At 35.1% G+C, this 12,023-nt stretch overlaps 2 protein-coding genes across 2 annotated transcripts; both read right to left on the reverse strand.

Annotated features, from left to right (window-relative positions):
- Window positions 1-6,999: 6,999 nt before the first annotated feature.
- On the reverse strand, window positions 7,000-7,697 carry LOC114420270. The gene is made up of 2 exons (XM_028386236.1): window positions 7,239-7,697; window positions 7,000-7,164 (listed from the first exon to the last, which is right to left on the reverse strand). The coding sequence occupies exons 1-2, from the start codon at window positions 7,695-7,697 to the stop codon at window positions 7,000-7,002; spliced, it is 624 nt and encodes a 207-aa protein (XP_028242037.1).
- Window positions 7,698-9,596, reverse strand: LOC114420355 (protein MAIN-LIKE 2-like). Its single transcript, XM_028386288.1, has 4 exons — window positions 9,495-9,596; window positions 8,652-8,975; window positions 7,883-8,542; window positions 7,698-7,802 (listed from the first exon to the last, which is right to left on the reverse strand). The coding sequence occupies exons 1-4, from the start codon at window positions 9,594-9,596 to the stop codon at window positions 7,698-7,700; spliced, it is 1,191 nt and encodes a 396-aa protein (XP_028242089.1).
- Between the last annotated feature and the right edge of the window lie 2,427 nt (window positions 9,597-12,023).

The following is a 12,023-nucleotide window of genomic DNA, read 5'->3' on the forward strand; positions in this document are numbered from 1 at the left end:
AACTTTAGTTATGTAATATGCACAACACAATCTTATTTATATTATACTTTTATGGAAATTATACAAATAAAATAAGGAAACGAATTTGACATCTATACTTATTAATTGTAAGAATTATTAGTAATTTATTTTTCTTTAATATAATTACACCACATTAGTTAACAATATACTTCTTCCGGTTTCAATTATAAGAAGAAAAAAAAAGACATACTTTATACTTCTTAACAAAATTAGTTAAATTTATTAAACTATGTCATTTTCAATTAAAAAATAAACATGTTTCGTAAACTATCTTTTATTGGAACTTAATATCAAGTATAAAATAGTCTTTGATATTATTAAATGAAGGATATTTTGGAGAGAGACTCGTTAAATAAGGTATAGATAATTGAGGTTTGCTTATATTTGGGACAAAAAATAAGAGATTTTTGTTGCATATATTCAAGATAGGAGGGAGTAAGATCTTAATCCACAATTAATGCCTTGTTGGCGAATCAAATGGAGTACCCGAAACACACTAGAAGGGGGGGGGGGGGGGGGTGTTGAATTGTGTGATGGATAAAACTTTGTCTTTCAAAAACTTTTCTCAAAAAGATATCGATGGACGATAGGTTTCATCCAAGGGGTTCAAAATCAGGTTGTGCTTAGAAAATTAGTTCAAAAAACTTGGATATAGTAGTGTATATAGAAGAAAACTAGTTATATAAAAGCAGTAAAAAAATGCAAAGGTTTTGTACTAGTTCACCCCAACTCTTGGGTTACGTCTAGTTCTTCTTCAAACCTTGAAGGGTTCCACTGACTAATCCTTTGATTACAACTAAGTATTCTCTGTCACTTTTGGCTACAATGAATACTTTCTAGGCCACTTTTAGCACTACCCTTAATCTCCCCCTGAGATTAAGACCCAGGTATTCTTTGTCACTAAATCACTCTTGCCTTTCACAAACAATATATGTTTGATAGAAAATGTATTCTAATTACTCAAAGAGTGTTTACACAATAAGCTCGAATACAAAGAAACTCGCTATCTTAGCAAAGTTAAGATTTACTCAATTCGTTCAAGTTTCCTTCGTCCAGCAAACTGACAACAGGTTACAACACTTTGCTCATTTTGTCTCAGATTATTCTATGGTGATTCGATGACTTAACACAAACATCTTCAAACTTTATATAGACTTCAAAACTTTGATCCGTTGGGAGATTCCAACTAGCCATTGTATAATAGCTTTGGTGCTTGACACGAGACTACTACTATGCAAAGAGAGAGAGAGTGGGGACCGCGAATACTTTCTACAATATATCTTCAGAGAAGTACAATCTGTCATTGTTGTCTAGTGCTCAGAGCTAACTTTAAGCGTACAAATCGAAAGAAACATTAATAACATAAGAAAAAAAGAATTAAGAATGTCAAGACAAAACAGTTTAAATCTTTCCTTTTGTATGCTATGGCCCGAGTTTCTTATTGAACCTATGGATGTCACTTTCTGATGATTGTTTTCAGTACTTGAGGACTGAGTAACTGTTCCATTGCTTTTGTACTACGAGCCAAGTGCTAAAGCACTTGTCTTCTCAAGACTGGATGCTAAAGTAGTATTGTCCAATGACTGATACATTCGCTATCGTCCAGAGCCTTTTTGTTCATGCTTTTTTGCTTGTATCTCATAGAGATAGATGAACCTATAGCTTAAGCATGCAAGGTTAATACATTAAATTTATACTTTGTTAACATCAAAATCTTAGAGATTTAATTGTTTGGTACATTCCAATGTGACTTGAACGCAACCAAACTTAACACCAAATGAAGCCTTACTATCGAGGCATGACTTTTTACACTCAACAAGAAGAAAAGTCTAAGTTATTAATCTGATATAGTAAAACATAAATGAACAAATGACAAGAGTTATACAATAAAGATAATTAGAGTGTTCTCAAACATTTAAATTTAAATTTGTTTCTAAATGCCTAGAACTAGCATAGGTCTCTAATTAATTAAGAAAATAAATTTATGTATTAGGAAATTTACATTTTAGGAACTAGCATAACATCCTATTTTTTACTTTATAGGAATTTATGTTTTAGGAAATTTAATATTTCTTAAAATATTACTTATTTGATTTTAAAGAATTATTATCAAGAGAAATTACGAGTAATTCTTTTAAAATATTTTATTGTATGAAGTGTGTAATATTTAGACTATGTGTTATGATTACATCTAATATGTTTTAGTAATTCAATTGTTAATTATTCTCGGCCTAGAATGAGAAGATATTAGTTTTGGGCCTACAAAATCAAAAGTTGAAAAGGGCATGAATAAGGGGGATTTGCTAGGGGCACCCAGTAGAATTGTTAGTGCACCCAGCAAATTTTCAAAATCCCAAAAATGCCCTTCATGCTTTTTTGCAAACTTGTTCCGTTGACAAGGGCGGAAGAATTCTTCCGTAGGACTCCACGGAAGAACCTTCTTCCGCAGTTGACATTATAACTGCGGAAGAAGGTTCTTCCATGGAGTCCCACGGAAGAATTCTTTCGCCACTGTCAACTGCAGAAGAATTGCGGAAGAACCTTCTTCCGTGGGACTCCACGGAAGAACTTCTTCCGCAAGACTCAACCGAAGAAGGTTCTTCCGTGGGTTACTTAGTTAAATTATTTTGTTAATTTTAAGATTATTTTGTACTAGTTAAATGATTTTTTCCTCTGAGAAGTTGACTAATGGCCGATTCTTCTACGCACCGCATGATATGTGTCGGTCACATTTTTCCTCAAATTTTTTACAGTAAAATTCATTTTGGACTCCTCGTTCTTCACAGTTTCACACACTCCAGTCACACACTTCTTCCTCTCTCCATTTCTCTAACTCTGACCATGCAATTAGCGTTGGTCTCATTGCATTCTATGTAGAAATGACAAACAAGGCCAAAGGAAAAGGCAAGGAGGTCACTGGAAAAGGTTCTGCCAGCAAGCGCAAGGGCGCCTTCGACGACGACAAGACCGGTGGCGGCCGAAAGAGAAACAAGTGAGGTGTCCTTCAGTTTTTTTTGACGACGAATTAAATGCCGCGCCAAAAAGGATGGACATGCCAGATAAGGGCCAGAGTAGCAGGCCACGTGTCGTCCCTAAAGAGGAAATGTTGGCCCGAAACTAATTTTTTTGAGTTTTGGGCCTTCTGTTGCAGGCCCTTTTCGAATGAACTGGTGTTTGCTGTTATTTTTTTTGGATTCGTTGACGTGCAAACATGAGGCAAGCCACCTTTGGAGAGTCTCACGGCTTTCCCAGATAATTTAAAAAAAAAACCCCGAACAGGGGTATTTAGGCAATTTTACATGGCCCGAAACCAACTTTTTTGAGTTTTGGGCCTTCTGTTGCAGGCCCTTTTCGATTGAACCGGTGTCTATTGTTATTTTTTTTTTATTCGTTGACGTGCAAACATGAGACAGGCCACCTTTGGAGAGTCTCACGGCTTTCCCAGATAATTTAAAAAAATCCCCGAACAGGGGTACATAGGCAAGTTTACATGGCCCGAAACTAACTTTTTTGAGTTTTGGGCCTTCCGTTGCAGGCCCTTTTCGCGAATAAACCAGTGTCTGCTGTTATTTTTTTTTATTCGTTGACGTGCAAACATGAGACAGACCACCTTTGGAGAGTCTCACGGCTTTCCCAGATAATTTTAAAAAAACTTCGAACAGGGGTACTTAGGCAAATTTACATGGCCCGAAACTAACTTTTTTGAGTTTTGGGCCTTCCGTTGCAGGCCCTGTTTGAATGAACCGGTGTCTCCTGTTATTTTTTTTTTGATTCGTTGACGTGCAAACATGAGACATACCACCTTTGGAGAGTCTCACGACTTTCCTAGATAATTTTAAAAAATCCCCGAACAAGGGTACTTAGGCAACTTTACATGGCCTGAAACCAAATTTTCTGAGTTTTGGGACTTCCTTCTGCTGACTCTTCCACACAAGGTTTGATGAAATAAGCAGTTCTGTGAACTGGGTTTGATGTTACACAATAGTTAATGACGTCAGACAACAATGACTGACGTGACCCAACAGTGAACGACGTGACAGGAGGTTGCTTTAGTTTTATGCTTCACAATGTAAAATAGTCACGGGTCTGGTAAAAGTGAAGTCATGTGCCTGGCTGGGCCATCTATATAAATGACAGATGGGGATGTCCATGGTACTCAACAGCAACTGGTATTCAGAGTTTGTCAAATTAATTTTCGATAAATAATGGCATTCTTAGGAGAGACTTCGTCCCAGACGATCGTGAATTCGAGGTTGGCATTCATTTTTCCAAATGGAACCGTCATTCACAACGAGTGTGGGGTTTATTTTCAAAGTTCTACTCCAGTGCCCATGTGAGTACCAAACCTATGCGATTTTTCAACTCTCAAAAGCAGAATACACAACAGCCTTCAGCTAAACAACAATCAAGTTGTGGATGAAATTCATTACTGGCGACCAGTGGAAGATACAGGTAACAACATTCGCTTTGAAAGTATGCAATTGAAAAATGACATGGATGTGAACACCATGTTAATGTATAATGATCAATTTTCATTTGTTGGACCGATTGAGTTGTTATGTACCGTTGGTAGAACAACAGATGCAATTTTAAACTTACTTGAACGCCCTAGCATCCCTACACATGATGCGGTTTTGTATTACAAAGGAAGGTGGAACATGCCATGCCAAAACAACTTTGTGGGTTACGCGTTCACCGGAATAAATCCAAAAAAAATTGATATTCCAAAAGGATGTAGCATAGATCAACTGAAGGATTTGATCAAACAAGTAGCACCAAAAGGGAATCCTCCTCATGGGATTCACGAATCCCAAGTTGTAAGGTGTTTGTTTTATCGACAACCTAGTCATTTGGAGTATTCTGAGAAAGTTTTAGAATTTGAAATTATTGAGCTGAAATGTGACGACGACGTGCTAAAGGTGCTGGTAGAATCCAATTACTGGAAACAATTTGTGCCAATAGAAATTTTGGCTCTCTTTAGTAAAGTGGTTATGGAAAATGAGGACAATGTGGTTACGTCTTTGCGTGATTGAATGCTAGTTAAATGTTAGGCTGTTTCGTGCAAATTAAATTTGTGTCCATGATGTTCTAGTCGATGTAATATGTCTTAGTGTGTCAATTTGTTATGTTTGTGACCCGTTTGTAATGTGTAGTATGTATCAAAAAGGAATAAAAGTTTTATTATCAACTTTTATCAAAAAAAATTATAAGGAGTTACAAAGAGAAAAAAAAGTGCAAACAATACTTTTATCCACTACATTACAAGCAATTGAAAAGGAATTACAGAACCAAAAAGCAATTAAAATTTGTAACTTATTTTGTCCAATAAATTACATTTAATTAAAATTTCTAACTTATTTTTTTTTTAAATTTGTAACTTATGTTTTGAAATCTCTAACTTATTTTTTTAAATTTCTAACATATTTTTTTGAAATTTGTAACTTATTGTTGATTAAATTATATAATAATTTTAAGTAAAAATTAAAATTTGTAACTTATTTTGTCCAATCAATTACATTTAATTAAAATTTCTAACTTATTTTTTTAAAAATTTGGAACTTATTTTTTGAAATCTCTAACTTATTTTTTTAAATTTTTAACTTATTTTTTTGAAATTTGTAACTTATTGTTGATTAAATTATATAATAATTTTAAGTAAAAATTAAAATTTGTAACTTATTTTGTCCAATCAATTACATTTAATTAAAATTTATAACTTATTTGTTTCAATCAATTAAAATTTGTAACTTATTTCTTTTGAAATTTCTAACTTATTTTTTTAAATCTCTAACTTATTTATTAAAAATTTGTAACTTATTTTTTTTAAAATTTCTAACTTAATGTTGTTTAAATTATATAATAAATTTTAGTATAAATTAAAATTTCTAACTTATTTTGTCCATTAAATTAAAATTTCTAACTTATTTGTTTCAATCAATTAAAATTTCTAACTTATTTGTTTCAATCAATTAAAATTTGGAATTTATTTGTTTCAATGACTAACTTATTTTTTTAAAATTTCTAACTTATTATTTTAAATTTCTAACTTATTTTTTTAAAATTTCTAACTTATTATTTTAAATTTCTAACTTATTTATTTAAAATTTGTAACTTATTTTTTTGAAATTTCTAACTTATTGTTGTTTAAATTATATAATAACTTTTTGTCCATTCAATTGCATTCAATTAAAATTTCTAACTTATTTTGTCCATTCAATTGCATTCAATTAAAATTTCTAACTTATTTGTTTTAATCAATTAAAATTTCTAACTTATTTGTTTCAATCAATTAAAATTTGGAACTTATTTGTTTCAATGACTAACTTATTTTTTTAAAATTTCTAACTTATTATTTTAAATTTCTAACTTATTTATTTAAAATTTGTAACTTATTTTTTTGAAATTTCTAACTTATTGTTGTTTAAATTATATATTAATTTTTAGTATAAATTAAAATTTCTAACTTATTTTGTCCATTCAATTAAAATTTCTAACTTATTTGTTTCAATCAATTAAAATTTGAAACTTATTTGTTTCAATGACAAACTTATTTTTTTTAAATTTCTAACTTATTATTTTAAATTTCTAACTTATTTATTTAAAATTTGTAACTTATTTTTTTGAAATTTTTAACTTATTTTATCCAATCAATTACATTTAATTAAAATTTCTAACTTATTTGTTTCAATCAATTAAAATTTCTAACTTATTTTTTTAAAATTTCTAACTTACTTTTTAAAATGTCTAACTTATTTTTTAAAATTTGTAACTTATTTTTAAAAATTTCTAACTTATATTTATCACATACATAAACAAATACTAAAATTAACAATTTAAGTAAAAAGATAATTTAAATACATAAAGAAATAGAGACATTATCTAAGTCAATGTGTTTTAACAAATACAAAAACAAATACTAAAATTTAAATACATAAACAAATACAATAAAAAAGATAAATCCTAATCTATGCGGGGTCTCTATCGCGGCCTAAGACTATCATCTGGGTTGTCATCTCTAGCTATCCTCAGAAAAAGATCCATGATATCATATAAGTCAGTCTCTGCAGTCACCATCCTGAGGTTGATGACACGCTCCAAATGCTCAGCAATCCTTCCCATCCTGACACATGTTGTGCAATCAACCTGTCTTAGTGAAAATAACAAGTCAGTATGAATTTATAAAAAATAATTAAGTTAACAAAAAGTACACAGCTTACACAAAATGCGTAGGGGGATCTGACGAAGTCATCATCATGAGTGGGAGGGGGAGGCGTAGGTCTCGGCTCAGTAGTGTCCTCCTTCGGCGTCACAAAAGGGTGCGAAATCTGGAAAAACCACTCCATGTAGTCTGGGGCCACCTGCCCAGGAACTACACAGAGCTCCCCTGTAGGCGCCACATGATCTAAAAAGTGTACCCACCGGTCATCTATATCAGTACCTGTTAACGAATCACGAACCGGTGACGGAGGAACGGTCTGAATGTACCCCATCTGTCGAACCACCCACTCTGGTCGAATGTAGACGATGATCGGACCCCATCTTACTTGCCCCGTGTACGAGGATATCAAGTCATAGCCCCGAACTCCCCGATGCTCATCATATGGCATCCAACAGACGTCGGTCACTGTCAGGGCATCAATACATGCTCTGTAAGGGGCTCCCTTAATCCCGGTCATCTAGGCCTTACCCGTAAGGCACCTACAGGCACGTGGGCTAGCCTCAGCATAACCATCGTCAACAACACACCTGTGGACTGATGGAAAGTGCTCGTAAATCCAGCACTACAAACACAAAGTCAACATCAGCAAACAAACATGGATTGAATTTTACTTTAATTTAAATTACAAGCAGCGATACTCACCTGAAGTAGTGAAATGTAACCAGCCATCTGCCGTGTAGGGGCCTGCGACGCCTCGTTAAGTTGATCGTACAAGTGGACCAAAGCGGCCGCTCCCCAAGAGAATGCCCCTGCCAGGCCCAGGTCTCTGAATTCCTGCAGGTGCACAACATGGACATGGGTTGCACTCTTGTTAGCGAAAAGAGTGCAACCAACCAAATGAAGTAGGTACGTCCGAGCTGCAGCACCCCACTGCCTGGCCCGGCACCTACTCTGGTACATGTCCCGAAGCCAGGACAACCGAACATGAGGCCCACCTGCCTGACGTGTCTTAGCTGTAGCCTCGTCTGTGGTGACCTCAAGTAGCTTCGTCAACAGGGCGATTGCGACAGATGTAACCAGCGGCTCAAATGAATGCAGCGCGCCAGTAATCGGAATGTGCAGCAGTGACAAAACGTCGTCTAGAGTGATCGTCACCTCCCCTACTGGGAGGTGGAAGCTGCTTGTCTCCCTATGCCACCTCTCAACAAAGGCGGATATGAGTCCAGGATCAGTGGTGATCACAAAACACCTGATCAATGGATCCAATCCGGTGGCCGCAATCATACCTTCGATCTCAGCAGCCGGTCTCCCAAATTTATCTACTTTCCTACCATGGGAGACCAACTTGAGATCGGGTCGCTCCTAAATTGAATAATAGTTTATAAATTTGTGTATTTCAAAATAAAAGAAACTACTTTCTAATTACTGGAATAAAATAAGTACGTACCTGTCCACTTCATATGCTATGTGCCACATGATCAGCAAATCCTATCAAAATAGATGGATCGCGTGGCCCACCGGGGAACCCCTCATCATCATCAACTATCCCATCACTAGCCAATCGATCTATCTCAGCACCATCGGCAGCTCCTGTCCTCTCTGGGCTACCATCAGACGCATGAGGCACATCCTTAGCCAACTGAGGAACATCCTCGACTCTCTGGGTAACCCGTTGCCTACGTGCTGAGGCAGTGGGCCTACGACGCCGAGGAACATCCTCAGGCACATCCTGACTAAGGTCTCTGCCTCTACCTGTGCCTACCACACGACGTAAACCTCGTGTTCTAACCATGATCTGAAATCATGAAGAACATTTACTTTTATTCGTCAAATTAAACACTCAAATAATTTGTGTAACAAAGCTTTGGAATCTTAACTAATCCACATAATTTATCCAAATCCACAGATTATATATTTAGTTCAACATAATTTATCCAAATAATTGACATACAAATGCATATATAACAAATGCATATATAAATCACACCAAATATAATTCAATTGATTAGTAGAACTCAAATCCTGTCATTGTGATTCTCTCAAGACACAATTCTAGTTATTAAACCACAAGGTTTATTTTTCTTTCCTTTATACATTTCTATTAGAATCAATTATTGTGGTATAAATTCCTTTAATTGATCTCTAAGTTCAAGTTAAATCAAAGAAATTATATGAACTGTCTAACTTAACATCAACAATGAAACAAGAAGCACATGTCAATGATGTCATGTGATCAAATGAAAATGAATGGAAAAGGGTTGATGCAAAAGCTTAATATCATCACACAAACTTCATTAACTAAGCAATTTCTCACAGTGCAAATGGTTCTGACAAGCCTTGAACAGTGGTAACCCTGTGTCTCTTGAATAGCAGAGCCACTGCTATTCAAGTAGGCATGATGACGGGGTTTTTCCATCCCCACCCTGAAACTCAAATTACTTAGGGGTGGATTTTTTGAATTAGATTCATGTGGAGTCAAACACTTTGATTGATTGTGAATTGAGAATTTATAAAAATAGAGAGTATGGTAAAATATTCAAAAAGGGCACAAGGCTTGGGGATCCATGTGGGTGCTTGGATTTGTAATCACCAACTGCACATGAATCTTAGTTACAATGAAAGTGAACTATTACAATTTTCTAGTTCATATGGTAAGGTATGGAGAAAAGAGTAAGCACCCGAACAAAGCATTTGTTCTTACTAGGAAGGACTAGATACATAGCTCACATTTGTCATTTAATTTGTCCTAGTTATCTATTATTCTTTCAATAAGAGCTTTTCATCCTTGTCAAGGAAGGGATTTAATGGTCAGAAATAGACAGCTAGGCTTTATCAGCAAATAAGGATATTTGGTTTGTATTGAGTATTAGTAATACTAATTACCCATAATTCCTGCCAATTTCTAGCCTTATTTTTATTTTTTAAATTTTAATTAAGCTAATTATGTCAAGGTATATGCTTTGTAAAGAAATTCCTACTAAACTTTTTCATACCATTTAGAGTGCATTTGGTTTGGAATGGCTTGGATTTGTAACTAATACAAATGTGGGTGCTTGGATTTGTAATCACCAAGTGCATCATTTTGTATTCAAAATTCTCAACACATCATTTTGTATTCAAAATTCTCAATACATCAAATTAGAGGAATCAAGGTGCTCCATCATTTCGTGTTCAATTTGTTAACTAGCTATTTATGTTGTATTTTACAATATTATCTTCTACTAACACATGATGCTACTAGCTAGACTCGTCTCATGCTCGATCTCTGTCCCGTAACAGGCATAGCACAACATTTCTTTTAAATTGTAGCTGAGGTTCCTCACCATAGTGTCATATTTCCTGTGAAAAGGAATTGGATAACCAATTTAATTTTGCTCTTTCATGTTGTGTTCCACATAACAATTCAATTTATGCAGTGTATACAGTTATTTACACATCCTAACCAAATGACAACAAATAACAATTCAATTTAGACATCCTAATAGCAACTAAAAAACACAAAATTAGGGAGTTTGTGTAACTTAAATACCATATACACTTTGTAACACCTAATAAATAAATAAAACTAACTAATAATATCAATAAATTGTTGGTTCAGACATAATTTTCAAGAAAAAAAACCAATATACAGCGAAATGTATCCTGTGGAAGAAGTTTGGCAGGTTCTTCCGCGAGTAAAAAATGGAGCCTACAGAAGAAGGTATTCTTCCGCTGGCACCCGCGGAAGAACCTTTCACCTTTCTTCCGCAGGAACCCACGGAAGAACACCTTCTTCCACAGGAGCCCGCGGAAGAACACCTTCTTCCGCAGGCTCCATTTTCATCCTCTAACACACGGGCGGAAGAAGCTTCTTCTCGCAGAAGAACTTCGTCTTCAACCTCCAGCACCAAACAACAACAATGTCTTCTATCCTAAGGCCATTTACGCGATTCAAACAGATAACCAAAGCCAATGGGGTTAGAACACTAACCTCGATGGCGGCAGAAATGCTCACAGAAAGCCAATGAAGAAGACGAAGGGACGGAACCAAAATGGAGAACCAAAGCTTGTGCCGGCCGGCAAGAAGACTGCTGGGAAGAAGACCAATAAAGAACACGAACCGCGGGAGGGAGAAGACTGCTGACCAAGAAACAACAATGAAGAAGGCGAAAAAGGGGAGTTGGGTGCACAGACCAGGAAGGAGAAGGAGCGCGAAAGAAGAAACTTTTTTTAAAAAAATTTATTAACTTTTGATTTTTAAACGAAGGGCATTTTTGTAAGTTCAATGAATTGCTGGGTGCACCAGCAATTTTGCTGGGTGCACCTAGCAACAACCCAGAAAAGGGGTTCTAAAAGTACAACTGGACAGCTTCTACAACGGATGTAGATAGAATTTATGGGAATGTAAATAGTAAATAAATGCAAGAAAATTATTAAAATAAAAACAAAATAAGTTAGAAAATGAAGAGGTGAGAAAGAGTGAGCAATGGACTATTAAAGGCTCAGTAACCATGGGACTTACAAGTTCTCATCCATCATTTGTTCTATTTATCACCTTGTGTTCCAACCTAGCCTACAAATACCATCTTTATTCCTTAGTTCTTCATACCAAAATTGTCATAGTAGAGAAGTTTGAGTGTAAGTAGAGAAAAAGCTAGAGAGAACAAAGTTTGAAACTCTCCTTTGGTGGTGGTGGAAGAGTGGCACGTGTTTGAGAGATGAAAGGAAGAGAAGATTCTTAACTTCACCCAAGCTTTGAAGAAATAGGTATGAGTGAAATTGTATTTTTTTCAGTAGGATGTCATTTTATAAGAGTGTAGATATGGACTTTAAGACCCTCTCATTCCATGGTTTAATCTTATAT

Source organism: Glycine soja, chromosome 1 (assembly GCF_004193775.1).
Source record: "Glycine soja cultivar W05 chromosome 1, ASM419377v2, whole genome shotgun sequence".
NCBI lineage: Eukaryota > Viridiplantae > Streptophyta > Magnoliopsida > Fabales > Fabaceae > Glycine > Glycine soja.